At 41.8% G+C, this 27,966-nt stretch overlaps 1 protein-coding gene across 2 annotated transcripts; it reads left to right on the top strand.

Moving 5' to 3' along the window:
* The first annotated feature begins 361 nt into the window (after positions 1-361).
* LOC143746217 (sterile alpha motif domain-containing protein 9-like) lies at positions 362-27,958 on the top strand. 2 transcript variants are annotated; one of them, XM_077237979.1, is made up of 4 exons: positions 362-465; positions 1,577-1,659; positions 23,835-26,988; positions 27,481-27,958. In XM_077237979.1, coding segments are annotated over exons 3-4 (3,039 nt in total). In that variant the 5' UTR covers positions 362-465; positions 1,577-1,659; positions 23,835-23,951; the 3' UTR covers positions 27,483-27,958. The 2 variants fall into 2 exon arrangements, with proteins under 2 accessions (XP_077094094.1, XP_077094093.1); XM_077237978.1 differs by lacking the exons at positions 362-465; positions 1,577-1,659 and adding an exon at positions 8,730-8,763.
* Positions 27,959-27,966: the final 8 nt, after the last annotated feature.

Here is a 27,966-nt window from a genome sequence, read left to right on the forward strand (position 1 = left end):
TACACAAGTTAACTGTGGAGTATTCATGCAATGGACTGTAAAGCGTCAAACATTTCTTCAGATATTGGACGTATACAGTATGTGTTATGTGGACTGAAAACAGAATGTGTCAAAGGAGTTCCAGACTTTAACCAAACAACAAAATTGGACGTATGTGTGCGTAATGTTGAGACAGACAGAATGTATCAAAACAGTTCCAGACTGTAAAAAGTGTTTTGAACATGTTTGAACTTATGGTTAGAGGTAAATGATGTTGAGGACATACTGTAACATTGTTAGCTGTTACATTGGTATTTATTTTCATTCTCGCCACTAGGGGGCGCATGAGCGTCAGAACCTCTTGTATTTAAAATGGGTAGTAGAAGAAGTCAGTTTGTATGGAAGAGGGAAGCATGGGATTATCCTTGCACCTCCAGCAACACTCATTGGAGTCCTGGTTGAGAAACTTTCTTTCCAGTTCAATCTGTACGTTTTGTTTCTCCTAATGTTGTGTATTTGTTTTCATTTAATGTATATAATATATGATAGATTTCTTTTCTTTTTTGTAGATGGACTCTTTAAATGTTACTTTCTATTTTGGGGTTTGGATCCGTATGAGTTGCTAAGGCTGTAATGATACGGATATAGTGATTTCTACCCGATGGATTGTTCTCACTGCATTATATTTGTGGATTATCAAATATCCTAACTATAAGAATGTGATTCTGTGGGCTGTTTTGTCTTTCTTGGATATGTGGAAGAGAACTTGAAGGACTATTGGGACTCGGACATCATCACTCAACTACCTTGAACTGATCAGTTTAGATTTTATTTATTTTCATTTTCATTCCTTTTCTATTTTGATTAAGTCTTACTTTACAGAACATCTGTGCGGGTACTGCTGTCATTCATTGGACTGGTTTCCTTTAAAATTATGTTCATATAAATGCATTGTCCTGTTTATTTCTGCTGGATTTCCTAAATCATATATAAAGGTTCACAAAGTTAATTCCTGTCTTTAGTTTTTTGTTGGCTATACACTGGAAAACATTCAGATTTTGCAGCATTAATTTCTTAGTTGGTGGTCCCCTCCTAGTATTTCATATATATATATATATAGATATAGCTGCATGCGACTAAAGTGGACATTGGTTATAATACTAATCCCAATAAGTGACAAAATAATGCAATCATTTTCCTATTTACATGTTGTGATTTGCATAGTCACAGAGTGTACAAATCATAAGGTCATATGAGACACAGACATCTTTTAAACGTATAAATACTGGGAACTATATTCTCAGAAGGCGAAGCACTGCTACTTGGGCGGAGTGATAACCGCAGCACCTTTGGGCATATTCCACGGCGGTTAGATTCATTAAGGCAGTGACAAATTCATTCTGGCAAAGATGAACAAATATTAGAATATATCCATGTGTAACACACTTGAAGGAATGAACAAGCGTGTGAGTTGGTTGGGTTCTTTTATTCAGCCAGCGTCAATCGCAACAGCTCCGTACCACACAGTACAACATAACTCAATACTCATAGTCCCGTTCAAACCTCGCGTGAACTAACTTTTCTTTTTCTCTTCTAGGTTTTCTCCGGGGGTATTCCTCTGGCTTACTGCCACCCACTGGACACCCATCACATAGCTGTATACTACAAATTAAAATGCAGGTACTGAATAATTAAATAACCATTATTAATAAAATAACTGAAATGACAAAAAACTATTACATGGGGGGGGGTCTAGCTTTTAACTCACAATTATCTTATAACAATCATACTACTCTATCAATGTATATTCTATTCTATCAATGTATATTCTAGATTTCCCCACACATGTAATAATATGCCCAAAAAATCAAATTCTCAGAGGTTTGGCATTAATAAACATGTCATAATTTTGTACATGAAGTCCAATTTTTTTAAACCAAGTTCTCTTCAAGTTCCTAGTGCCAGTCTTGTTGTTTATTGCTGTAGTGTTTACATTTGATGTAATGTGCTGTGAGCACACAACCTGTTTGTGTGTGTGTGTGTGTGTGTGTGTGTGTGTGTGTGTGTGTGTGTGTGTGTGTGTGTGTGTGTGTGTGTGTGTGTGTGTGTGTGTTAGTTCACTACGTGAGTGAGACAATGGGTGTTGTGGGAGGTAGCAGGAGGGACACAATAACCTGTCAAAGCGTGCAAACTAGCGTAGCATCACTAACATTAATTTTGGACAAATAAAAAGGCAACATGCATGCAAGATATTAATTTGTGCAGGTTGCCCAAATATAATGAATGCATAAGCAAACAATGCATGGTCCACAAATAAAATTACTTTGTCTCACTATGATACCTTTTTCTCTCCTGTTTGGTTCGGAAGAGGAGCTTGGTGGCTGGGAACAGACTTAGTGGCCTGTATAGCATATTTCACAGTTTGTGTGATAGTATCTGCCAGCCCTACAATCAAATTAAAAGAAGAAATTAACATATAACTCTTCAAAATTGCCAATTTCATGATATTTTTGTTTTTTTATTATTATTATCATTGTCAGAATATTATCATTGATAAAGGTTTCTGCAAGGAGTCTCTTCTTCTTCTTACCTTCTTGCAGTTGAAGGTTCAATCTTCTCAACCGCCTGATCTCCTTTTCCTTGTCTTTTACTCTTAGTTTGAGCTCATCTATCGTGTCATCCTTGTCGTCTGTCTATCATGGCAGAGAGAGGGAGAGTGTGCACTAGAGAGAAAGAGAAAACCGAGAAAGAAAATGCTGAAAGGGATGGAGAACTTTGGCAGTTTCTAGGGACATGAAACAAGTCCAAAATTACAGAAAAATGGGGTACTGAACACTTTGAGAGGATAAAAAAAAAGTTCTGTATGCTTATGGAAAACAATTTCCCCTAATAAATGTTGATTCTGCCATGATTTGCTGGTAAGCCACAGCATGACTAAGCCTCTCACAACAATCAGTGTGGGGGCTGTGGCCTATTTTACACACTGTCTCTATTAAATACTACAACAACAAACCCTTAGTTGTACTTCTTATAATTTGAACAAAGTGTTGTTTTTACCTTTGGTCTATTTGGAGTCCTGCATGGATCATTCGGACCAATCAAATTGTAAGGGCGGGCTTTATACGATGATGGACAGATGAGCATCGGTAACGTAACCATCCACGTCACCAAAGAGCGCTTGGGTTGAATTCGTTTACAACAAAGAATGGCTGCCACTGGACAATTTATGTGTAGATTCGGCCATCACGTCTGTTATAGAAGATGTAGACCACGCATTCATTTTAAAAGAGGAACAGAGAACCGCGATCAAGGCATTTGTCGATCGGAAGAATGTTTTTGCCGTCCTTCCTGCGGGATTCGGTCTATCCAATTGGCATTGCGGAGGCATTTTTTTTCCTGGTTCGGATGAAACCATAATCACAGCCCAATGGAGAAGTATCAGACTCACATTCTGACTAGAATCTGAGTATGACGACGTCAGGCTACCAAAATGATGGTCTGTTAGCAAAAGATCGAATTATTGAGACATGGTTTTGTCATTTATTTTGGAGAAAATAATTGTTATATTCTCGAGTAGTAAATAGTTGTCTTTATAGGTCGTTAGATTAATCAACTAATCGAAGAAATAACCATAGAGTAATTGATTTGAAAAATAATCGTTAGGTGCAGCCCTAATGCCATATACCAAAAAAAAAAAAAAAATCTTCAGTCAATTATGTCTCAATTACAGCAGCACTATGCAGTTTTTTTTAGCTTAACTGAACAGCTTCGGAGTTATTGGAATGGTTATATGACTCTTTTCGGGTCTCCCTGGTGCCTGTGAGTGGAAAAAACGCACTTGCAACTTTGAGCCGGCGGACCGCCGTCAGGAAGTATCGCGTCATTAGAAGAAGCAGAAAGCTAGGAAAGCATTGTCGGAGGAACAGAGAAAGAGGAAATGGCAGACTGACCAAGCGAGGAGTCAGACACGAGTAAACATCGGACCTGCGTTTTCAGAATGGCGGAAAAAAACGAAGAAAGTGCGGTCGGAAGAGTCTAGAAAAAGTAAACGAGAATCTGAAAGCGTGAGGAACCGGACAAGAGTCACTCGCTCAGGCTTTCACTGTTAAAGTTGATTCCTGCGATTATCATGAGAACAGTTGTCAATATCTCACATAATTATCAGGACATAAATAAGCCTACACGTTGTAAATAGTGTAAATGAGCGCAATTTGCAAACTATTATGATAAATTGCAATAATCATGTATAACAACATCATAACGGACATTGTTACGAAATAATGCGACGTACATGATACACTTTATTGATCTGGCATCTTCATCTGGCATTTAGGCTCAGCTAAGCCTAACGCGGTAGGCTACTTTATTATTATGAAGTGCAGAGGCCGTGAGTGCAGATACGCTCTGCGTGAGTGGTGTTTACGACAGTAACGTTAAATACAAGTACTCTACAGCGACTCTAGGGATCGCTGTTTGACAAAAACAGAAATCCTGGATAGTGCCGCTTTAAAGCAACCAAAATAATTAAAATGGGTATCTGAAAAGAAAGTAACAACATGTGTTTGGACGGCATATCTATACCTTCTGGTGTTGAGGAGTCTCATCCTCATCATCAGAGTGACTATTTTCCTCAGTGTCTTTTGTAGCCTAACAGGGAGAGGAGAAGAAATAAGAGAACGACAAATACTTAGACATAATTCCAGTGCCTGCAATCAGCAAACACATGCAAATCAAAAGCATTACATTTAGAACTTTGAGTACACAGGATAATGATCTTGAAATTTCTATATTAGCACCATGATTACTTTGTAATAATTACATTAAATATTAGATTTGACTACTTTAGGGGCGACATCTCTAAAAAATAGTGTGAGACAACATACCTTTGGCTTTGATGGAGTCCACATTTTGTGTCTCTCTATCCACTGACACTCTTCCCTTCTTATTGCACTAAGGCTCTCTGTTTTACAGTGAAGCAAATGCACATTAATTATATAACAAGTGTTTAGCAGTGATTTACCCTCTGGTCAATCAAGTCACTCTGCCTCCTCTATCCTAAACTTTATTAATTTTTCTAAATCTTATCTCACAGTCACCCTCTGGATCCCTTGACTGACAGCTCGCGTGTAGTCATTGTTATTGCGTTGATAGCTGAGCTGTGATTGGCGCATTGCATGCAGGGAGTACTCGTTTTTAACATGACTACTGTGTTCGTTATTACACGCAAGAACAGAACACCACAATCGTTTAGACGCCATTCTGCCCCAGCGTATCAACAATGGCGGACTATGATGACAGCTCGCTCAGGGCGGGTCTGTGTTGAAATCACAACACACGCTGCTGTCAATTAACAATTGTGTGACGTCACACGGTCAGACGGGTCGATTTGAGGCAGGGGAAAACATATAAGATTAAAGAAATTGGATTTTTATCATTATATCATGGTTGTGTACAGGCACTGCCAACACACATTTCAGTACAATCAACTTGTAAAAGTCCTTGTACCATTAAATTACCCCTTTAAGTTACATAACTTATTGCAGAGCCATGAACACGCCAATTGAGAACTGGACCTGCCCTGTTGGTGAATTTTTTGTTGGATGGACACTTATATTGGGAAAATTACTTGACTTGACCACAAAGTTATTCCAATTCGGATTTAACGTTATACAAGATATACAAGGTAAGGTATCGCCATTTTGTGTGTATTTGAAATTAATCTTATAACTGAAATGTTTGCGGTGTGTATAATTAGGCACACAGGGTGCAAATTTTAAAAAGAGGATAACACGGTGTAGGCAACACCGATTTTTGTCGTTGTTCTCTGTACTGAAATTAGCTCAATGTTAAAATTGACCGGAGTTCTCCTTTAACGTTAGTAAGTTAACGTTAATGTAGTTTCGTGTCCTACACTTAACGTTAGTGCTAACTTTAAACTAACGTTGTAAGCAATCTTGCTTAAGTTAGCTAAGTAGGTAGCTAAGTAACCCAAAATAAGAGATGCAACATTAACAAGTTCCCAACAGATCACGACCGTTACGTTAAAGGGGCTATGTGTAGCTTTTTACTTAAACAAAATCTTTAAGATAGAGTTTTCATTTGTACATTTATGAGCCAACCATAATGCAATAGAAAGAATGACACCGTAATGTCCACCACGGTTGCCTCTATCAGCCTGTAGGCTCAATTGTGTGTGGAGGAGTCGGGTTCGAATTGGCGCGAAAATTCACAAAATTTGACGTCATGCGCGTTCTCGTCTATTTGGGCTTACATCCGGACGGCAGCCATTAGTAAGCAGCGGCAATCGCTAGCATTAACGTTAGTGTTTCAAATGGACTCTGCGGACGGAAAGAAGCGACCAGCCTCCGGCACAATCCTGACACCCACGGATGACAATGACAAGTGTTTTTAGTGCAAAGGTTCATGCGGTATTCTTAATGAAAATAAAGTATGACAAGTTCATACATCAAGGTTAGAGTTCCTTTACCTTACCATAATGTTATTGCTATTGTACAAATAGTATAGTAGTACAACTACAATAGTAATTGTACTGTATCTAAAAATAAGCATAACGTCTTCAACTCAGTTATATAATTTAGCGTTACTCTACAATAGTCAAAGTAAGAGGTCTGTGAGTGTCGGGAGTGTGTGTTACAGAGTAGTGTTACAAAACTTTTAGAAGTAGACTTCAGTTGATAATATAAAGTAGCACTGCAACATTTTACTAAAATATGGTCTGTCAAACAATAACCTTACAGTACTGTAACTTTTCTTACCTCTGTAAACATGCTGGTGAATCTCGATGAGCCGTCTGTGGTTGCTGTGGTCGTGCTCGTACGAGCGTGCGCACCGAGACTGGCTGCAGTTTCTCTGACGGCCACTTGTGTCAGTAATGGTTAGAAATTTCAGAATTTATGCAATGATCCTTTAATATAAGGTTAAATTAATTGACTGAAGCTGGGGGTTCTATTTATCATCAATATTCTGCTATTGTTAACTTGCATAATATTCATAATTGATTCACTTACCTTTCACACTGAGTATTTGAGCCGGAAAAGGTTTCCAGACAGATTAAGGTGGCTTAACTCCAAGCGCCCCATGTTCGAGGCCAATCCTTTTGGGGTCTTTTAACATTTTTTTGTCCTTAATATATTTGTCCAAGCCCACGCTTACTTGGTTTTCTTTAACCCATTTAATAAGGACGTACATTTTGGTTGGCTTTCTGTATCTGTGCTAATATGTTTCTGTTCTAACGCTAAGGCTCTGGTTAAGATTACTGAGCAACGGAAAGGACCGCGAATCCGAGCCAATCAGAGCCAGTCAGATTTTCAAATCATAATAAAATATATCCACCCGCATCACTTTTGGTTTCCGTTTGGCGCCCACAGTCTCAAGGAAAGGACTGTGTTAATAGTTAGGCCTTTTAAAATGGAGCTTTCTTGTAAGAAAAGGAAGATCGTGTACAGAAGATATTTGCGGGATGACAAAGAGCCTATACCCAGGACAACAAAATATCGAATGGAAATGGTAATTTTTTAAAAGTAATGGTAGGGTTACAAAGTAGACCATTAACGTTATTGCTAAACATACCCAGTTTAAATCTAGCTAACTTTCTCCCTACTATGCCAGACAAAAATTTACTCCTCTTAGCAACAAGTTGAATTGGTGTGTAACATCAGTCAAATATGTGTAAATGTGTATTTAAATGTGTTAAATTTGTATGTGTGTGTGGCTTTTTTTTAATGTACAAGTTGACAGTGATGGCACAGACAAATATGTGGTAACATGTTTGTTACATGTGATCACATGTGGAAAACATGGGCAAATCATGTGGCTTTTCTGTAAGGGTAATTTGAAATGTCTCAGTGCGACTGGTACAAAGGTCTCACTCTCAAAGAAGTAAACCGAAGGTAATAAGGTAATTAAGAGTTTAGAGATAACTCGCACACATAGGAGGGTGTGTTCCAGGTAAATGGTCTCCTGCTCTCAGAAGGTGAAACTCAATACAAATCCCATTGTTAGCAAATGGATCCATGTAAATCAACTTCTGCCCCCAGTGAGTCTGGGACGGTGAATAATGTGAACTCATGTTTACATTTGAAAAGAGGTTTCAGGCTTGGTCTGTCTATATAATGAAATGCAACGAGAGGCTTGTATCATGTATCTTATAATGTCGAAGTATTGGCTCTTCTCTCTTTATTCTAGAGCATTTGATGTTTGTATCTATTATCTTTGAACTGATTATGCAACTGGCGTGTTACATTTACCTGACATAATGAATTGTAAACATTTGATTTTATTCTAATCGACTCTATTTTCAGTAAAGAGTTAAAAAAGAATAGTCAAACACTCGCTCACATTTAATGTAGAGATACCATTAAAACCTTTTTCATTTACGGAGTCAGATGAAATAACGAGTTAATATATATGAGAAAAAGTATTGCATTTAATCAAATTACTTTGCCACGCTGAAAGACAGTATCTCGCAGATCGAATGCCTCATTTCGGCCGATCCAGCCTGGCTTACAGTATAAATATATTACTTGTCATGTATCTATAATGCAACAATATTAATGTCAGTGTCATAAGTGGTATAAAGATCAAACATAAACATAACTTTTTCTTTGTAAATGAGTAATTCATTTCTCACAAGATAAAAAAACACTCTTACACAACAGGTGTAAGAGGTTTATGACACACAAGGCGTGTCATATTTCACTCAATAAAAGCTTGTGTTTCTCGTCTGTTGCTGAACACTGAACAACAGCGGACTATTGCAGATCGGTGAGACACACATTTCACATATATTTAATATTTAACTTTAGCAAATACATTGTTTTTCACAGACTGTGATTATGCATTTCCTCCATTATTAACATTGCAAATCTAAAAAACAAAAAATGAACATATATTTATAACACTGTGATTTGTTTTTTAACCTTGGCAGTAAATGTCGAACGGTCGAGAGAGTCAAGTCTCCTTCATTTATACAGCACTTTTAACAATATGGACTATTTCAAAGCAGCTTTACAGTGATAATAGGAAACTAAAGCAACAGAGATTGTTTTGGCTTTACAGCAGCTCTAGAATAAAGTTATTGTCCATCTAAAGTTAGTTTTGATTGATTCACTTCCGTCGCAACGATCATTAGTTATTAAATTAGAGGCCGCTAACACACACTGTTCTAACAGAAAACCCTTAATGCGATCCGGCTGCTCATTTGCATAAAACAGTGCCTGGTGGCTCTGAGAATTTTTTATCACTTCCACGTAGCCACGCGAATCGGAATTATCCCGACAACGTTTATCAGGTTTACAGAGGTGAAGGGAAGGAGGCCTTGACATGGAGAGACTAGTGACACTTCAGGACTGCGTTGTCGTCGTGTCCAGGCGCAGGTCCTTCATCAGATCCGGATACGGCCTGGATCCGGCGGACTGCGGTAAACCTTAGGATAAACAGAGAAACAAATATTAGCGTAGACGCCATCCTTCTTATGATGCACAAAGTACATCAGGATTTATGGGAAGTGTTCCCGGTTCCGGCTGATCTAAACTATGCAGCCTAATATTGAGTTAAAGAAGTCTATGATGAGTTATGTGAATGCTAAGCCAAAGAGATGTGTTTTTAGTCTAGATTTGAACTGACAGACTGTGTCTGCTTCCCGGACAATGTTAGGAAGATTGTTCCAAAGTTTTGGTGCTAAATAGGAAAAGGATCTACCGCCAGCAGTCGATTTATATATTCTAGGTATTATCAACTGGCCGGAGTTTTGAGATCGCAATAGACGTGAAGGACTATAATGCGTTAAAGGATTAGTTCACCTCAAAATGAAAATTTCCTAATAATTTACTCACCCCAATGCCATCCAAGATATCCATGTCTTTCTTTCCTCAGTTGAAGAGAAATTAAGCTTTTTGAGGAAAACATTTCTGGATTTTTCTTCGAATAATGGTCTTCAATGACAACCAACATTTTGAAGCCCAAATCAATGCAGTTCCAAAGGTATTTGAAGTGCTTCAACGGGCTGTGCACGATCAGCTGAGGAGGAGGGGCTTATCTCGCAAAACGATAGCCGCAATATTGTCCTTGTCTATTTATTGTTGTCTTTCAAGCCCAATATATATACATATATCTATTATTATGGCGAGCAAGCAAGATTATAGACGGTGTGTTGTTCCCTGCCCTCGTTATATTACGGGTGGGGACACACATCAGCTGTGTATTGTTTGTTTGGGAGTGGAGCATGCCCAGTCAGTCCTTGAGGGGGCTGATTGTGAGCATTGTATGAGTCTATCTATGAAGACGCTCCGCTCTCGCCGATCGTTCTTCGAGGAGAACGGTTCGGTTCGCGCTCCCCGGGGTGCGGGTCCCGCTGCTGCTGAGGCTCAGCGCCGACTTTCATCTTGGGGTTCGCAGATGGATCTAGTAGCGGGGTTTGAGACGGGCCCTGCCCTTTCTCAGCCCTTACCTGCTGGATCCGGTGTCTCTGCCCAGGAAGGAGCCCGCTCTGCGGCTTCTCCTCCCCGGGCTGGGGCACCAATATTGCGGCTATCCAGTTCTGAGGATCTGGATGTCGCGGGTATGGGGGGATTTTGAGTGTTCGCCAGCTCATACCCCTGCTGATGAGGAGCTTATGGAGGTTTTATCTAGAAAAAGTTTGTTAGATGAACGTTATCTACCATCTAGATCACGACCTCCTCGTCGGGAACTCCCGTTCTTTCCCGATCTCCACACTGAGGTGTCGAGATCGTAAATTAAACCGGCATCTTTCAGAGTACATAACCCTCAGACCAGTAATTATAGTAAAATTCAAGGTATTGAGCACTATGGTTATTCATCTATGCCTCGCGTGGAAGACACACTAGCGAGTTACCTTCCCCTGAGTCATCTTCGCCTCTGAAAGCCCCGACGTTACCCACCAAACCTTTAAAAAATACATCTTTATTGGTGGGTAAAGCGTATTCGGCAGCAGGTCAGGCCGCGGCGTGCTTGCACACTATGTCAATTCTCCAAGCATACCAGGCTGACCTGCTGAGGGACTTAGACGATTGTGAGGAAGTTAGTGCCGACGCAATTCGAGAATTGCGTCGTACGACAGATCTATCTCTCCGTGGCCACGGAACGTCACTTGTGGTTGAATTTATCAGAAATAAAGGATAAAGATAGATCAGTTCTTCTGGACGCACCGCTGTCACCTACACCGCAGCGGACGCACCGCTGTCACCTAAGTCTGTTCGGCGACGCTATAAATTGTGTCGTCGATAGGTTTCAAGAAAATAAGAAACAAGCGGCTGCGTTTCAGAGGTTTCTTCCTCGCCGGTCTAATGTCCCCGAGGCTGCTCGTAGTGTAAAGTCTGAGCAGCCTCGTCCGTCTACGAGCTCCGTTCACAGATTCCAGCTAAAGCAGAGCGTCGCTGCTCGGGCACCTCCTCAATCTGATATTCCTGAGTGGCGGTCGCAGCCCAGGCCTGTTAGAGGTAGACAAGATCTGAGGGCTGTTATCTCTAAGAGAGCTTGGTCTAAGAAGAAGAAGGCTATCAGGCTTCTGAGGGTGGTCCCCTCCAGGGAGGAACGATTCCGAGGAACCGTCCCTCCTTGGCACCCTCCGGGGGGCGAGTCTCCGAGGAGAGCCGCAGCGTTGCCACTTCGGTTGTTCCCTGCCGGTTCGCCGCTTCAGGGCGCCGAGGTGTCAGCGTCCCCGTGCAATCCTCTGAGGAGGGTTTTAGAACGGTCAGTTCGGTTGTTCCCTGCCGGTTCGCCGCTTCAGGGCGCCGAAATGATTGTTCAATCAAATCCATAGGCCAGTCTCGAGAGACTGGTTCCCTTATCGGAATTTCTGGCAGCGTGGAAACTTCTGCCAAATATTTCTCTATGGGTCCTGCACATAATAGAAAAGGGTTACAGAATTCAGTTCGGTTCTCATCCGCCCAGATTTCAAGGGGTCCTCCCCACGGTAGTGGACTCACAGCAGGCTCGGGTTATGGAACAGGAAGTACTGACACTTCTTCGAAAAGGGGCTATAGAAAGGGTTTCTCCTCCCAGCAGAGAGTCAGGGTTTTACAGCCGTTACTTCGTTGTTCCAAAGAAGGATGGAGGGTTGCGTCCTATTCTAGATCTGCGCCAGTTAAACAGCAGAGTTCAGAAACTCAAGTTCAGAATGCTTACACTCAGACAGATTGTATCACAGATTCAGTCCGAGGACTGGTTTGTCACAATAGACTTGAAGGACGCGTACTTCCATGTATCTATCCATCCTCATCATAGGAGGTTCCTGAGGTTCGCTTACGGGGGCGAAGCATACCAATATCAGGTTCTTCCATTTGGCCTAGGTTTATCTCCCCGCACCTTTACAAAAAGCGTGGATGCAGCTCTGGCTCCGTTGACACTCCAGGGCATTCGCGTATTAAATTACATCGACGATTGGATGATTTTAGCTCAGTCAGAGCAGTTGGCAGTTCAGCATCGAGATGCTGTTCTGTCCCACATAAGGAGTTTGGGGTTGCGGCTCAACACCAAAAAGAGTGTGCTCCTCCCCTGTCAGAGGACCACTTTTCTAGGTGTGATTTGGGATTCGACCACAATGCAGGCACGTCTGTCTCCTGCTCGTATTTCTGCGATTCTCACAGCCGCTAAGAATGTGACACTAGGCCAGTCACTCAGTGTAAAACAGTTTCAGAGACTGTTGGGTCTCATGGCAGCTGCGTCCAACATTATTACTTTTGGCTTGCTGTACATGAGACCCCTGCAGTGGTGGCTCAGGACCAAGGGGTTTTCTCCGAGGGGAAATCTGTTCCGCAAGATCAAGGTCACGCGGCTATGCCTTCGTGCCTTGGTCATGTGGAAGAAACCTTGGTTCCTCGCCCAGGGCCCTGTGTTGGGGGCTTCTTGTCGACGCGTCACGCTTTCGGGGAAGTTTTTGTTGCTCAGGGCGGTATATATCCCGGGGCGTCAGAATGTGGGAGCAGATATTCTGTCGAGACAGGGGCTGAGGCCAGGAGAGTGGAGACTTCACCCCGAAGTGGTGGAGCTCCTGTGGGAAGAGTTCGGTCGTGCTCAGGTAGACCTTTTTCGCAACGTCAGATTCAACCCATTGTCCCATGTGGTTCTCTCTAACGCACCCAGCTCCTCTCGGTCAGGGTGCAGGTGTGGCCGAGGCTCCACCTGTACGCCTTTCCCCCGATATCTATGCGATATCTATGCTTCCGGGGGTTCTGGTGAGGGTTCGCCGAGAGGGGGCTCGTCTGCTACTAGAAGGCCCTTACTGGCCGACCCGAGTTTGGTTCTCGGACTTAGTATCTCTTCTGGACGGCTCTCCAATGGAGATTCCACTAAGGAGGGACCTGCTGTCCCAGGCAGGGGGCACGATATTTCACCCTCGGCCGGAGTTGTGGAAACTGTGGGCCTGGCCTCTGAGGGGGCCCGATGTTGTAGAAACCATTCTTCAGTCCAGAGCTCTTTCCACAAGAAGGCTGTATGCGCTAAATGGAACCTTTTCACCACTTGGTGTGTTGAACGTCAGATAGATCCTGTTAACTGCCCTGTTGGTTCAGTTCTTGATTTTCTGCAAGATCGTTTCTCTGCTAGGTTATCTCCTTCTACCCTAAAGGTTTACGTGGCGGCTATATCGGCCTACCACACCCCTCAGGGGGATGCTTCTATCGGTAGAAACCCTTTGATTACTCGCTTTCTCCGTGGTACACTGAGGTTGAGACCTGCACTGCACTCTAGAGCACCGGCTTGGGACTTGGCCATTGTACTTGAGGGTCTGGCTTTGGCTCCATTCGAGCCCATAGAAGAGGTTTCAGAGAAATTCCTCACTCTAAAGACCTTATTTCTCCTTGCTATTTCATCTATCAAGAGAATTGGTGATTTACATGCTCTGTCGGTTGCTCCTTCATGTCTGGAATTTGCACCTGGTATGGTGAAAGCATTTTTCTACCCGAGAAAGGGTTATATTCCTAAGGTCCCACTGAATGTTGGGGGCCCAATAGTGCTGCAGGCCTTTTATCCTCCACCCTTTAATACCCCTGACCAGGAAAAGCTTAACCTGTTATGTCCAGGCTGGGCTTTAGATGCCTACGTTCACAGAGCTGCCCTGTGGCATAAATCTGAGCAACTATTGGTCTGTTTTGGGTCACTCAAGAGAGGATGCCCTGCATCTAAAACAGGTTATGAGTAAATGGATAGTCGAGGCTATTTCATTGGCTTATGAAGCGGCCGGACAGCCTTCGCCTATGGCTGTGCGGGCCCATTCTACTCGGAGTATGGCGGCCTCTTGCTTCTTAGTGTGCGCAGGACTTTCACACAGAACGGGCATTTGTCACTATGGCGTAGTGGGTATGGGGTTCCCACCGCGTCTCAAACGCAGCTCGAGTTCCCTTGAAAGGGAACGTCTCAGGTTACGTATGTAACCCTGGTTCCCTGTTAGGGAACGAGACGCTGCGTTTGCCTGCCATACTTCCTGCATTCCCTGATCGACTTGCTTCAGGTTTTTCAGAAGCTGTCGCGGTCTGATTTCTGGGGTGCTTTATAGTTTCCTGGTCTATGACGTCACCTATGTTGTAGCGGGCTTCCATTGGACTGATTTTACACATGCTTCACGACGTAATCACGCAGAGCGTTCCCACCGCGTCTCAAACGCAGCGTCTCGTTCCCTATCAGGGAACCAGGGTTACATACGTAATCTGAGACGTTTGTTTATTAAGCGTGCAGGGCAACCACCCATAAGAGCATTACAATAATCTAGCCTTGATGTCATGAACGCATGAACTAATTGTTCCGCATTTGTCAATGAGAGCATATGACGTAATTTAGATATATTTTTCAGATGGAAAAATGTGGTTCCCTTTCGAGGGAACTCAACACTGCGTCGAGAATCGACACTTTGGGGACGCTCCCTTAGTGTGCGCCTCTGAAGTAAGAATGAAACTAATCCAATCCTGATTGGTGTTGCGTCGTGACGTAACATGTGACGGCATAACCGGATGCATAAAAGTGACGCTGACACACCCACACATCAGCTTTCGCTCTTCAGCAAGCGCTCTCTGTGAAACTGTCTGTCTTATTTGGTGTTGTTTGTCTGTGCAAAGCTCTATATTATGGCGAGTGAACAATACACTAAGTGTGTGCACCCCTGCCGAAGATTATATATATGCCACGGGTGGGGACACGCATCAGCTGTGTGTGTGTGTATTGTTTAGGGGCGCAGCACGCACTGTCAGCTCTCGAGAGGGCTGCCTGTGCACACTGTGAAGCACTTTCTATTAGAGTGCTGCGCTCCCGCTTGGCTATATTATTTCCTGATGATGGCCAGGCTCGCGATCCCCGCGATTCGGGTCCTGCGTCCGTTGAGAAAAAAGAACGGCTTAGACCGTGAAGATCGCAGAAGGATCTCGCGGATGAGAACGAGACTGCTGAGGCACCTTTTCTCTCATCATCCGCAGATTCTATGACACTCGTTCACATCGCAGAAGCCCGCGATGCGGCTTCTTCTGCCCGTGACGAGTGCCCAGTGCTCGAGCTATCTGTTTATAAGGAAGTAGATGTGCTCAGCATCGGGAACGAGAAACATGAGTCACACTCGCTGGCTTATGTTTCTGCTTTTGTAGAGCTCGTGGAGGTTGTGATGCGTGCTGTGGCCAGACTAAATAATATATATATATATATATATATATAATATATCAGCTGGCCACAAAATAAGCAGGATGATCCCCATCAAAATGAACTAGATGAGAGATTCCTGCAGCACCGTTCACAACCTCAGAGCCGGGGCTTACTGTTTTTCCCAGATCTTTACAATATATATATATATATATATATATATATATATATATATATATATGTAGATCCTGGGAGAAAACCCACTCTTTACATATCTCACCACACTCGCAGGTTTATGTTTCTGCTTATGTAGAGCTCTTGGAGGTTGTGATGCGTGCTGTGGCCAGACTAAATAAATAAATCTATATAAATAAATATATATATATATATATATAAAATATATCAGCTGGCCACAAAATAAGCAGGATGGTCCCGGTCAAAATGAACTAGATGAGAGATTCCTGCAGCACCGTTCACAACCTCAGAGCCGGGGCTTACTGTTTTTCCCAGATCTTTATAAAAAATATATATGTAGATTCTGGGAATAACCCCACTCTTTTCATATCTCACCACATTCATTATATGTTTATTCGAATGTGGTCGTTGCGAGAGAGGCGGGTTATGGCAAGATGCTGCAGATTGTGGAAGCTTTAGCGAGTTATCCTTCTCCTGTTGCGGCATCTTCGCTTTAAGCCCCGGCGCTGCTCAACAAACCGTGCAGAGACACATCTGCACTGGTTGGCCGGGCTTATATGGTGGCTGATCAGGCTGGTGCGTGCCTGCATTCTATGACGATTTTGCAGGCGTACCAGGCCGATCTTCTTAAAGATCTAAATGAGACAAATATTCCTGTTGGCCGCTCCGCTATCTCCTTCTGGCCTGTTTTCCAACGCTGTCACTCAGTCGTTGACAGGTTTCAGGAAGCGAAAAATAAAAAAATTTAAAAAAAGAGTCGGCGGCATTCCGACGGTATTTCCCTCGCCGTTCTAAATCAAAGCTCCTCCCATCGGCAAGAGCAAAAAGAGAGCGTTGCCTCTAGAGCCCCTCCTGCTGGAGCTTGGCAAAAGAGGAAGCACTCTCAACCGAAGTCCTCCAGCCAGAAGGGTGACCTGAGGGCCGTCCTTCAGGCGAACAAGGCTTCGGGAAAGAGGTCCTTATGGTAGTGTAGGACCTCTGAGGGCTGCCCCCCCTGACTCCATCCAGAGGTACAGGCCTGGCCGAGGCTTCGCCTGTACGCTTTTTCCCCGATCGCTCAGCTCCCGGGAGTCCTGGAGAGGGTCCGTCAGGAGGGCATCAGTCTTCTTCTGATAGCCCTGTTTTGGCCAGCCCGAGTATGGTTTTCAGACTTAATTTCACCCCTGATAGCTCCGCCATGGCAGATTCCTCTGAGGGGGCTCAGTACCTAGATGCTGGTCTATCATCTGGGGTGGTCGAAACCATACTTATCTCTAGGGCTCCGTCTACTAGGAGATTATATGGCCTCAAGTGGAATATTTTTCTACTTGGTGTAGAGAACTTGAGTTAGGCCCAGTTAACTGCCCAATGGCTTCAGTTCTGGAGTTTCTTCAAGATCGTTTCTCTGCGAATCTCTCCCTATCCACACGTAGGGTGTACGTGACTGCCATTGCGGCGTTCCATGCACCACTAAATGTTGGACCTTTAGGGAGGCACCAACTGGTCATACTATTTCTCCATGGTATTGGAGGATGAGACCGACAGTCAGGTCCAGGGTTCCTTCCTGGGACCTGGCGGTGGTTCTCGAAGAGCTATCCCTGGCTCCCTTCGAATACCTCCAGCCGGCTTCGCCTAGGACCTCACGTTCAAGATGGCCTTTCTCTTAGCTATTTCTTTAAAGAGACTGGGAGATCTCCAAGCCCTGGCATTATTGCCAGCTTGCTTGGGGTGTGCCCCCGGCGGAGTTAAGGCCATCCTGCATCCGAGACCCAGCTATGTGCCTTAAGTGCAATTTATCATGGCTAGGTCCATGGTCCTGCAAGTATTTCATCCTCCACCTCATGTGTCGGCAGAAAAGGAGAGGTTCCTTGCTCTGCCAGTCAGAGTTCCGAGTATTACCTTGAGAGGTCCTTTTCACAACGCAACACCAATCAGGATTGGATTAGTTTCATTCTTACTTCAGAGGCGCACGCTAAGGGAGCGTCCCCAAAGTGTCGATTCTCGACGCAGTGTCTCGTTCCCTTCTCAGGGAACAAGGGTTATAGTCATAACCCGAGACGTTTTACAGACACTAGACACGTGACTTTCAAATGAGAGATTGGTATCAAAGAGCACACCCAGGTTCCTAAACGACGACGAAGACTTAACAGAGCAGCCATCAAGTGTTAGACGGTATTCTAGGTTATTACGTGATTACGTTTTTTGTCCAATAATTAGAGTCTCTGTTTTTTCAGAATTAAGTAGTAGGAAATTACTAGTCATCCAATTTTTTATATCAGCTATGCATTCCGTTAATTTTGTGAATTGGTAAGTTTCCTCAGGGCTTGAGGAAATATAGAGCTGAGTATCATCAGCATAACAGTGAAAACTAATGTCATGCTTCCTAATGATATCTCCTAATGGTAGCATGTACAGAGTGAACAGCAGCGATCCTAGTACTCCATACTGAACTTGTGATCGATAAGACATCTCTTCATTTACTGCTACAAACTGATAACGGTCAGATAAGTATGATTTAAACCATGCAAATGCAATTCCACTAATGCCAACATAGTTGTCAAGTCTATTTAAAAGAATTTTGTGGTCAATAGTATCAAATGCAGCACTAAGAACGAGTAACACTAATAGAGAGATACAACAACGATCGGATGATAAGAGCAAATCATTTGTGACTCTAATGAGAGCTGTCTCCGTACTATGGTGCGGTCTAAATCCTGACTGGAAATTCTCACAGATCCCATTTCTTTCTAAAAAGGAACACAGTTGTGATGATTCTGCCTTTTCTAGTATCTTTGACAGAAAAGGTAGATTTGAGATCGGCCTGTAATTGACTAATTCTGTAGGATCAAGTTGTGGTTTTTTAACAAGTGGTTTAATCATAGCCAGCTTAAAAGTTTTCGGTACTTATCCTAGTGACAAAGATGAATTCATGATATTGAGAAGAGGATCTACGACCTCTGGAAGCATCTCTTTCAGTAGTTTAGTCGGTATAGGGTCTAACATACATGTTGTCGATTTAGATGAATTAACGAGTTTAGAAAATTCTTCCTCTCCTATAGCAACAAATGCATCGAATTTTACCTCAGGGAGACTACACTGCACTCCCTGATGCGATACTGTAGTAGATGGTTGGATAGTTATAATTTAGTTTATAAAATAGTTTCGAATAAATACCTAGGGTTTTGTTTATTTTATTCTTATAGGGTTGAAAAATAAGCAGATCTAGCAGTTTTTTTTTTTTTTTTTTTTTTTTTTTTTTTTTTTTCCTTTATTTATTTTTAAACAGGGACAATGCAAAATATACATTAACCTTAAGAGGAGAGATGCATTTTACCAGGTTATAGCACTTGTGCTAATTTTCACCTGTAGTCCCTGGGCAGGCTGATGTCAACAGATACACATATTAATAAAATCATTCCTCTCAAAAACAGCACAAAAAAACACAATAAAAGAAGAAGAAAAAGAGTCACACCCTTCATTCATTCTTCAACATTCATTTACAAATACCCTCTCACATACACGTCAATTACAATACATTATGCAAGCATGTTTGTTTTAAAAGAAGCCATTTTTTGGCCCGGTCTGAAAAAGTGCTAAAATGTACACATGTGGTCAGCTCCGTTGGCAACTGATTCCATTGTCTGATGGCCACACATGAGAAAGCTGAGCTGCCGAATGCTGTTTTACACTGAGGAATCCTACACTCGCCCCGGACAGTGGATCGAGTGACTCTAGTTGCAATTTCTGAGCTCAGTGAAATAAACCTTTTTAACGGAGGGCCTGCAGTACCATTTATTATCTTAAACAAAAGACAGATATTTGAATATATGACTGTATTTTCAAAACTTAAAATACTATGTTTTTTAAGAATATGACAATGATGAAACAACCTAGATTTCTTGTCATGAATCTTAAGAGATCTTTTGTACAATGATTCCAGGGACCTTAGTGCTGTTTTACATGCTTGTGACCAACTCGTCATGCAGTATCGAAAGTGCGGAATTATCATCGCATTCAGATATAAATTAGATGCATCTATGGTCAAAGAGTTCCTAATATATCTAAAATGTGCTATGTTCATTTTCAACGTGTTGGTTATCTTTTTAATATGTTTTTTAAAATTTAAATTTGGGTCAAGAATGACTCCTAAATATTTAAGGCCTCTCTGTATGCAACCATGCTCTCCTTCCATGAAATGCGAAATACCTCTAGTTTTGTCTCTTTAGGACCTGTGTGTGCTCGTTGTACCATGGCGTTGGACTATTTTCTTTAATCGTTTTTAAATGGTACATATCATGCTTTTAAATCGTTCCTTTTTACATATAAATCATACATTTGTGGTCTATATAAAGCAGAACTGCAATGCTTGGGTCTGAATTCCTCATTATTATAGCTCCACAGGCCCCTTTTCTACCCCTTTTCTGATATGCGTCTGAGAGCAACTCGTTTTGGTGCGGTCTCTTTAAATGCAAATGAGACACTTCATACCCCGCCCCCTCTCCAGCTCGCAGAGGTGACACTCGGTTCAACTCCCCCCCCCGTTCGGCCATTTTTGTAGTTTGATTAGAGATAAACGATTATCTAGCGGCACAGAAACTTTTTATTTCACACGTTAACAAAATGTCAACAACTGAAGACTTGTCAATCAAGCCTTATATGTTCGAGCCAGAGCCGGACCCGGAGCGAGTTGAAAATGAAGATGACCTGCAGAACAACGTCCCCATTTTGCTAACCTGTACTTTTGACATGAGGTAGGAGAGTTTTCATAGAAAGCTGTGTCCCAACTGAGCACATCTGGGGTTCTGTTTGACAGCCTTTGTCAGCAAATGTTGGTTTGTGACTTGTTGGTTTAGCCCTCTAAATAAAGTGAAAGCCGATTATTTTTCTTGTTAAATCAAGCACACTAACAAGACAAATGACTACGGCCTAATCTTACCACTAAAAATATGTATTGATAATATGGTACGTTAAGAAAAGCATTAGAAAATACAGCAGCTAAATGACCATTGTCATGATGAAACTCAACAACATTTATACTGCAGACGTGTACTTAAAAACAAAAATAAAAAGAAAGACAAAGGTACTGCTAAACCATGACCACCGTGTGTTTTGAGAAAGTAAAGTGCTTTATTTTTATTAACGTTATTTACAGCTTACCGAAGTGCTCTGTTCGTCGTCTCCAAAGTAGGGATGGCGAAAACTAAATATTTTATTGACCGACCACCGAGCCTCATTAGCCGGTTGAAACCGGTTAGCCAATTAGTTTAAAATATGCCACGCAATTTGAAATAACAGCCATTTGGAGCCGCGTCTGCAATTTCGCAACTCTGTCACATCTCTCTCTGCCTCCCGCGCGTGCGCGCACACACACACACACACACACACACACACACACACACACACACACACACACACACACACACACACACACACACACACACACACTTGCCCCGGCGCCGCGCTTCCACTCACGTCACTTTTTTGAAATCCCTTACAGCGCGAAACATGAGTCCCGCAAACACGGCGCCGAGGAGCTTGTATGTAATCGGAGGACAAATGGCTCCTTAGTTTTGAAATAGTTTGGGTATGGTGATCGCGTTGAAAATAAAGGCGTTAGTCTAGCGTTAGAAGCTCATTTGGAACATTGCCGCGGCTCATTTAAGAAAATGACAGCTCCGAGGAGACGCCGCTTTAGTTTGAGGTAGTGCTAACAATAATAAAGAAAGATGATGATCATCATCACCTTATCTGTTACCACTGAAATGTAGATGTAGCCTAATGTTTTCTACAGTATTACAACTGTATTTAAGCACAAGCACAAGCACAAGCTCCTTGCAACTTACTGTGTCATTCTTTTTGGTGAAATGGTCCCACACACTACGTTTCTTTACACGCTTCATCCTGTTCGTCTGCTCTAGCTCTAACCTCCAGTGTTTTAGCCTGTAGCCTTTACTTTTCGCAAACCTTGTGAGCGCCGGACCCAAACGCTGTGACATCGCGCCAAATGTTTTTATTGGTTTATTAAGTACAAACAGGCGAGTTATGAAAAATCTAGTGTGAGGGATTTGTTCACTTCACACAAAAATATCTTGGAATGAGATGGCTAACTGTAGTAGCGTTTAGTCCACTGTCCATAATAGCTTAATTCAGAGATCACTTTTTTTTTAACCGACTACCGACAACTTTGATCGGTTAACGTTGAGACGGTCAACCATCGGTCAAACGGTCATCGGTTAGCATCCCTACTCCAAAGATAGAAGGAATTGACCCCTCAATCAGACGAAGTCTGTCGGCAAATCCTTTTATATACTGACGGAGGTTGCAGAAGCAGGTGTCCTTGAAGTGCTACGCGCACACAAAAATGACTTTACCCAGAGATGTGGGGTACATTTCCTTGATAAAACTATACCAGGCACTTCAAATAGGTTCTGATGCTGGGAGACGGTGTAATGAAGCGTGTGGGTCACTACATCCAACAACCGAACATTTGTACCTATACCTCTCGTAGCTTCAGCATCCTTGAGCTTGGACTACAAAATCGCGGCGAGAAATAAAAATGGTGGATTGCTCGAAGTGTTGGGCCGGGAGTCAATCTCCTTATTTGGCAGTTACGCTGCAAATACTGTGACGTAATAGTTCAAAAAACGTCATAGATAACAAAAAAATCGGAACAGGTTGAAAAATATGACCAAAGCAGAATATAAAGATATCAATGAAGTACCTGAAGAGACTAATTTCAACTTTTCTGTACTTATAAACACTCCAAATATACATCAAAATGCATTTACGGGCTAAAAAGGTGGATTTAGCATGATATGTGCCCTTTAAGCGCAACGGAACAACTGTGTCTAAAGTGCTGGGAAAGAGAGAGTTAAAAGTTTCTGAAAAATCCTCCTTGCTATCACTTCTCTCAAAAGAATAGGAGATTTTCAAGAATTGTCAGTTTTACCCTCATGCTTGGAATTTGCACCTGGTATAGTCAAAGCATTTCTTCACCTTAGACCAGGCAATGTTCCCAGGGTCCCCACTAATGTGAGCACTTGTCTGAACAGTTGTTTGTGTGTTTCGGGCCCCCTAACAAAGGGTCCTCTTCATCTAAGCCAGGGTTTCTCAAAGTGGGGGGCGCACCCTACTGGTGGGGAATAGAGAAATGACAAGTATGGCGCGACAAACGGGAGGCAATTTGGTCATTTTTTTGCCTACCTCTTTTAATTCCTTTATTTATTGACCATACACTCAAAACAAAACAGCGAAAGATTTTAATGTGAGCCCTACTTAATCTTTTCATACACATAATTTTAAAATATTCTGTCTGACCCGTTAGCCTGAGTTTTTCAAGGTGACCGTTACTTATATCTTATCACTTTATGGTTTCCATGGTGACGCGTCATTGCTTGTCATGTGACACACCGCAGCCACAATAGCGCTGAATGACTGATGAGCTGCTTTTATTAATTTTTTTAAAGATATACACAAATTTGTTAGCTACAATAGGAAATATCTGATATTCCGATTGTCAAATATGTGCAAGTGGATCTATTTGTTGTTTAAACACCTTTATACTTGAAAGTTACTTCTAGAATGTGTATCTGATGTGTGTCGTCTAATTATAATGGAAAGGATTATTATTGCCACTTCCATAGCCATAATTGTGTATTTTACAAACTCTAAATGTATTGTTTTTTAGTACTTATGTGAACTTAAATGTCTGAAACCTAAAATAAAGATAATGTGGTTGAAAACACTGAGTAGTTGTGAGCATGTCCGTCTCTGGCCCAGCGCCAGCCAAAGCACGAAAGCACAGCTTGAATTTAGCAGTTGATCATGTGATGCACTGACCAGTCTAATCACACCGGTGTGATCGTACGCTCCAGGGACCAGTAAACACAATTGCAGTATTATTATTTACTTTTGATTTTGATATTTACTTTATTTATTTTTCCTCAGTTGAAACTGCGTTTCTTGTTAGGTGTGGAATCATGTGATGTCCGTCCTAATATCTATGGCATGGATGTTTCTTTTGTTCCCACTCGGCATATCTTCCACTAATCTTTTATCATTGTTCTTTTGTGTTTATTTAGCCATTGGTAAGAACTATACTTATCCCGTTCTTCTTGATTCCTATCTCAGCGCTGGAAAAAGGACACGCAGGAACTTATCAACAATTTTGAGACAACTGTGAAAATAAAACAGAATTGATGATGTACCAATTACCTTCATGCAATCCTGGTGAAACAATCTCAATTCCAACTGAACTTAGAGATTCACTAACATGCCTCGACATTGTATGGTCCGATATGTTTGAGGCTGAAGAGATAAACCCGGACAGAGCCAGACAGCAAGAGCTCCACTTTCTCCAAGGAGCCCCACCAACTTGGCTGAACTTTTACACATCGGCAAACTTACCATTGGTCGAAAGGGACGGCTTTAATGATTTAATAGAGTTAATCGGGGAGAAAAAAGACAAACGCTGTCTTATCACTGATGTTTCTTTACGATACCAGCCTGGCAGTGGAGCATCAACCCTCGGCATGCAGGTGCTTTGGCACTTCCGGAGAGATCTCAGATGTGCCAGAGTCATCGATTCTCACTTCGACACCAAAGAGCTGTCGAAACAAGTGCTGGACCTATTTCTGCTGTCTAATGAAGAACATGCAGAACAAGCCCAGAAAACTGTGCTGCTGCTACTAGACACCAAGGAAAAGATGGTCAATAATCTGCCTATCAAGAATGAGCTCAGGGAAAACCTTATTAAAGAAATCCATAATAGGGATATTAACACACAAACTCCAGTTGTGATCATTTTGGACTGGAACACTGAAGACTTCAGTCTAATAGACACACTGATTCTTGGTTCCAAACCCTCTGAAAAGGAAATCAAACAATTGGAGGAAAAACTTCTGCAACAGATCCGACTACAGAGAAAAAGCCAGTGGAAAGTTACAACCACAGACCTGTTGTGTGATGAAGACAGCGGCGGATCAGCACTGGCCAGAGAGATACTGGAGGACGTGAGGGACGAGTTCACATGTGAAACCTGGACAGACCCGTTCAAAACAGAGATTTCAGAAAATAAATATAAGTTTACAAGAGAGATTGAAAATATGACGGATGAACTGCTCGGAAAATATAAAACACATAAAAAACCTGTGCTTCTCCTGTTGGATCACAAAGATGACAAGCCACTCTGTTACTTATTAAAGAATCTGCAGGCAAAGCTGGAGCAAGATCAGCCCGACGGTCCTGCATTCGTCATTATTAATGCTGTTAGGAAGAGTGTTGTTCGAGGGATAGGCCCCGTGAAGCTGAAACTGGAGCTCTTACCAGAGGAGAAGGAGAGGTTTGCTCAGAAAAGCCTGGAAATTGAAGAAAAACACAAGCAAATGTCAAAAACGTTTCATGCCTTTAACATAATGCAGGGAGGTTTCCAGAAAGAGCATGCAGAGAAAGTGATCACTGGAGAAATGGTCAATCACATTGAAAAGGACAAAACGTCCACCAGCACAAAACTTCTCAGTTTTTTGGCTTTGATAAATTCATATGTCCCGAGTTCACATTTGTCGATGTCATTGTGCGAGAAATTCACTGATGGAAAACCTTCGGTGGAAGAGTTAATGAAGCCTTTCATGGATCTCATAGTCATTTTCTCTGGCGGAAAGGAAACAGCAAACTGCTTACGTCTGAAACATCCAATGATTGCTGATGCATGTCTGAAAATAGTCACTGTGAACATACTGACAAGATTTGACATTACTCTTGACATCTTGGACAGCATGGTACAAGGAAGTGAGAGTGATTATGAGCAAATCTGCAAGAGATTGTTGTTCACAAGACCTCAGGGTCTGACAGGAAAGGAGATGTTTTCCAGGCTGAATCTTGACATCATGAGGGAAGGTAAAACTAACAAATGCATTCAATTGTTGGAAAGGGCTTCACATTTGTTCTCCACAGACCCTTTTTATCCTCAAGCACTGGCACGTTTGTATTACATCAAGGTTACTGAGGAAAGCAAATATTGTGACGCAGTAAAATGGGCAAAAAAAGCAATTGAAAGAGACCCCAAAAATGCTCATATTAGGGACACATTGGGGCAAGTTCACAAAAACCACCTGTCATGGATCTGGACTGGGAATAAATGGAGAAAAGTAAGAAAGCCCTGTACAGACATAGACACGCGTTTCCGCATTGCACAGTCTGCCATTAAAGCATTTGAAGATGAAGAGAAAGCAGCTGAAGACGAGTTAGATGACAACACCAGATTCAATAAAAGAGGCCACTTTGGTTTTCTACAGGTTTGCAAGGAGATTTATGTTTTAATCATTCCAAAATATCCTCTTGAACCAAAATACCATGATATCATCAATGGTCTCAGAAGTAAAGTTGAGTCCAAATATGATTTCTTTGAATGGTATCTGACATTCTCAAGCAACAAAACAGAGGAACCAGAATATGTTCGTAGAGATGTTGAGGATTGCTACAAGCTATACTTTACACAGGGAACGCAGACTGAAGAAGAGACCCTGAATGAGAGAAAACAGAAGTCTTTTGCAGGAATGCTTCATTTCCTAAAATCTGACATCAATGTGCTTAAACAGAATTTGAGTGCGATTGAAAAACCCCAGTCTGAAGATGAAACCCAAACCGTCCTCTACGTTCTTGCCAACATCATCTTGAGTCAGGCTGGTGAACCTGCTGGAGGAACGGAAGAGCTTCAGGACATGTTACAGAAACTTTGGTCGACAGAAGCTGAAGGCAGAAGCTCAGAGTTTTACCTCTTGGTCCTTTTGCTCTTTTGGCCTGATGAAGAAAAGCCAAACCCTCCAAACCTTGGAGACTGTGTGCAATATATGAGTCAGTCATACAGGGAGATGTATGAGAAACATCTTCGCGGTCGCTTCCTGGTTCCTCTGTTCTTCTACGGGAAAGGAGAAGGCTTGCAGAGACTCGTTCATGCCTTAAAACCACATCAGAACGGCTTGGAGAGACCAGTTCACTCAAGACTACACCAAACAGATCTGAAGCTCCTCACTGAAGGAGATGAACGTGTAGAAGTTGAATGTCTTCAGCGAATCGATGGGAATGTGGAGAATCATCGAGTGTTTGCTGTTAGAAATGGGCAACAGATTGAAGTCAACACCAACAATCAGGCCAGCGTTTGCAAACAAGGACACGTGTCTTTCTACCTCGGCTTCACAATCAGAGGACCTGTCGCCTACAACATCACATATCACAACTGTGAGTATATGCTTTAAATTTCAGACTCATAAAAACACATATTTGACAAGCATTTGTCAGTAGTTCGATTGTGCTCAAAATGTAGATGATATACAATCAAAACAAAACATTTTCAGACACCAGATATATTTTTTGATGTTTTACTAGTGTGTGCAGGACACTATAGTTCATTTATGTAAGTGAGGAGAGCAAAAACGGTATTATCTAATTGTGTAGTTAAATTTATCAGCTGACAGATATTCAACATAATTCATCTGTGAGAGTCTAACAGAAGTGAAATATCAACTTTAATAACTCTGAGTTCTTGTCTCTTTTATTTTAGAAATAGATTTATTATATAAATATTTTATTACCATTTTCTAACCTATACTGAATAAACTGTGATAGTGTGAGAAATGTTGAAGGTGTCTGAATAAATTTAGGTTTGACTGATGTAATGCATCAATTGTATTTAACTTTCAGTGAAAGATTTTATTCTTTGTTTCTCTGCAGAGATTATGGATTATCGAATGCTGTGATTCAGAGTATAAAATAATCTAAATGACATTCTTCATTGACTCTGAAAATGCTGAACAGTGGAAGTAAACAATTAGATAATGATTAACAGTTATTAAAAGTTCAGTCTGTAATATTCAACTATTTCCAGAGAGAAAAATGTGAAAAATATTATTTATAATTCTGGTGGTGGGTCTGTAAATTAAAATTATTGTTAGTTTTGAAACTTCCCTTTTATTAATGTCATGTACATTTGAGATGTATTTTTATTATCAGTTGTGGATCATTTATTCCAAAATAAGTTATTTCACAATAACTCTTGCTTTGTCTGAACACCAGGCCAACAAGTTTCCGCTTCAACACAATCCCATCAGTGAATTGAGTGGATTATTATTTATGCGCAATATGTAACTTTGATGGATGTTTTCAGTTGTGATGCGGCTACATTTACTCCAATAAAAGTAGTTTAACATTATCACTTGC

Source organism: Siphateles boraxobius, unplaced genomic scaffold (assembly GCF_051911475.1).
Source record: "Siphateles boraxobius isolate OS27281-9 unplaced genomic scaffold, OSU_SipBor_1 214, whole genome shotgun sequence".
NCBI lineage: Eukaryota > Metazoa > Chordata > Actinopteri > Cypriniformes > Leuciscidae > Siphateles > Siphateles boraxobius.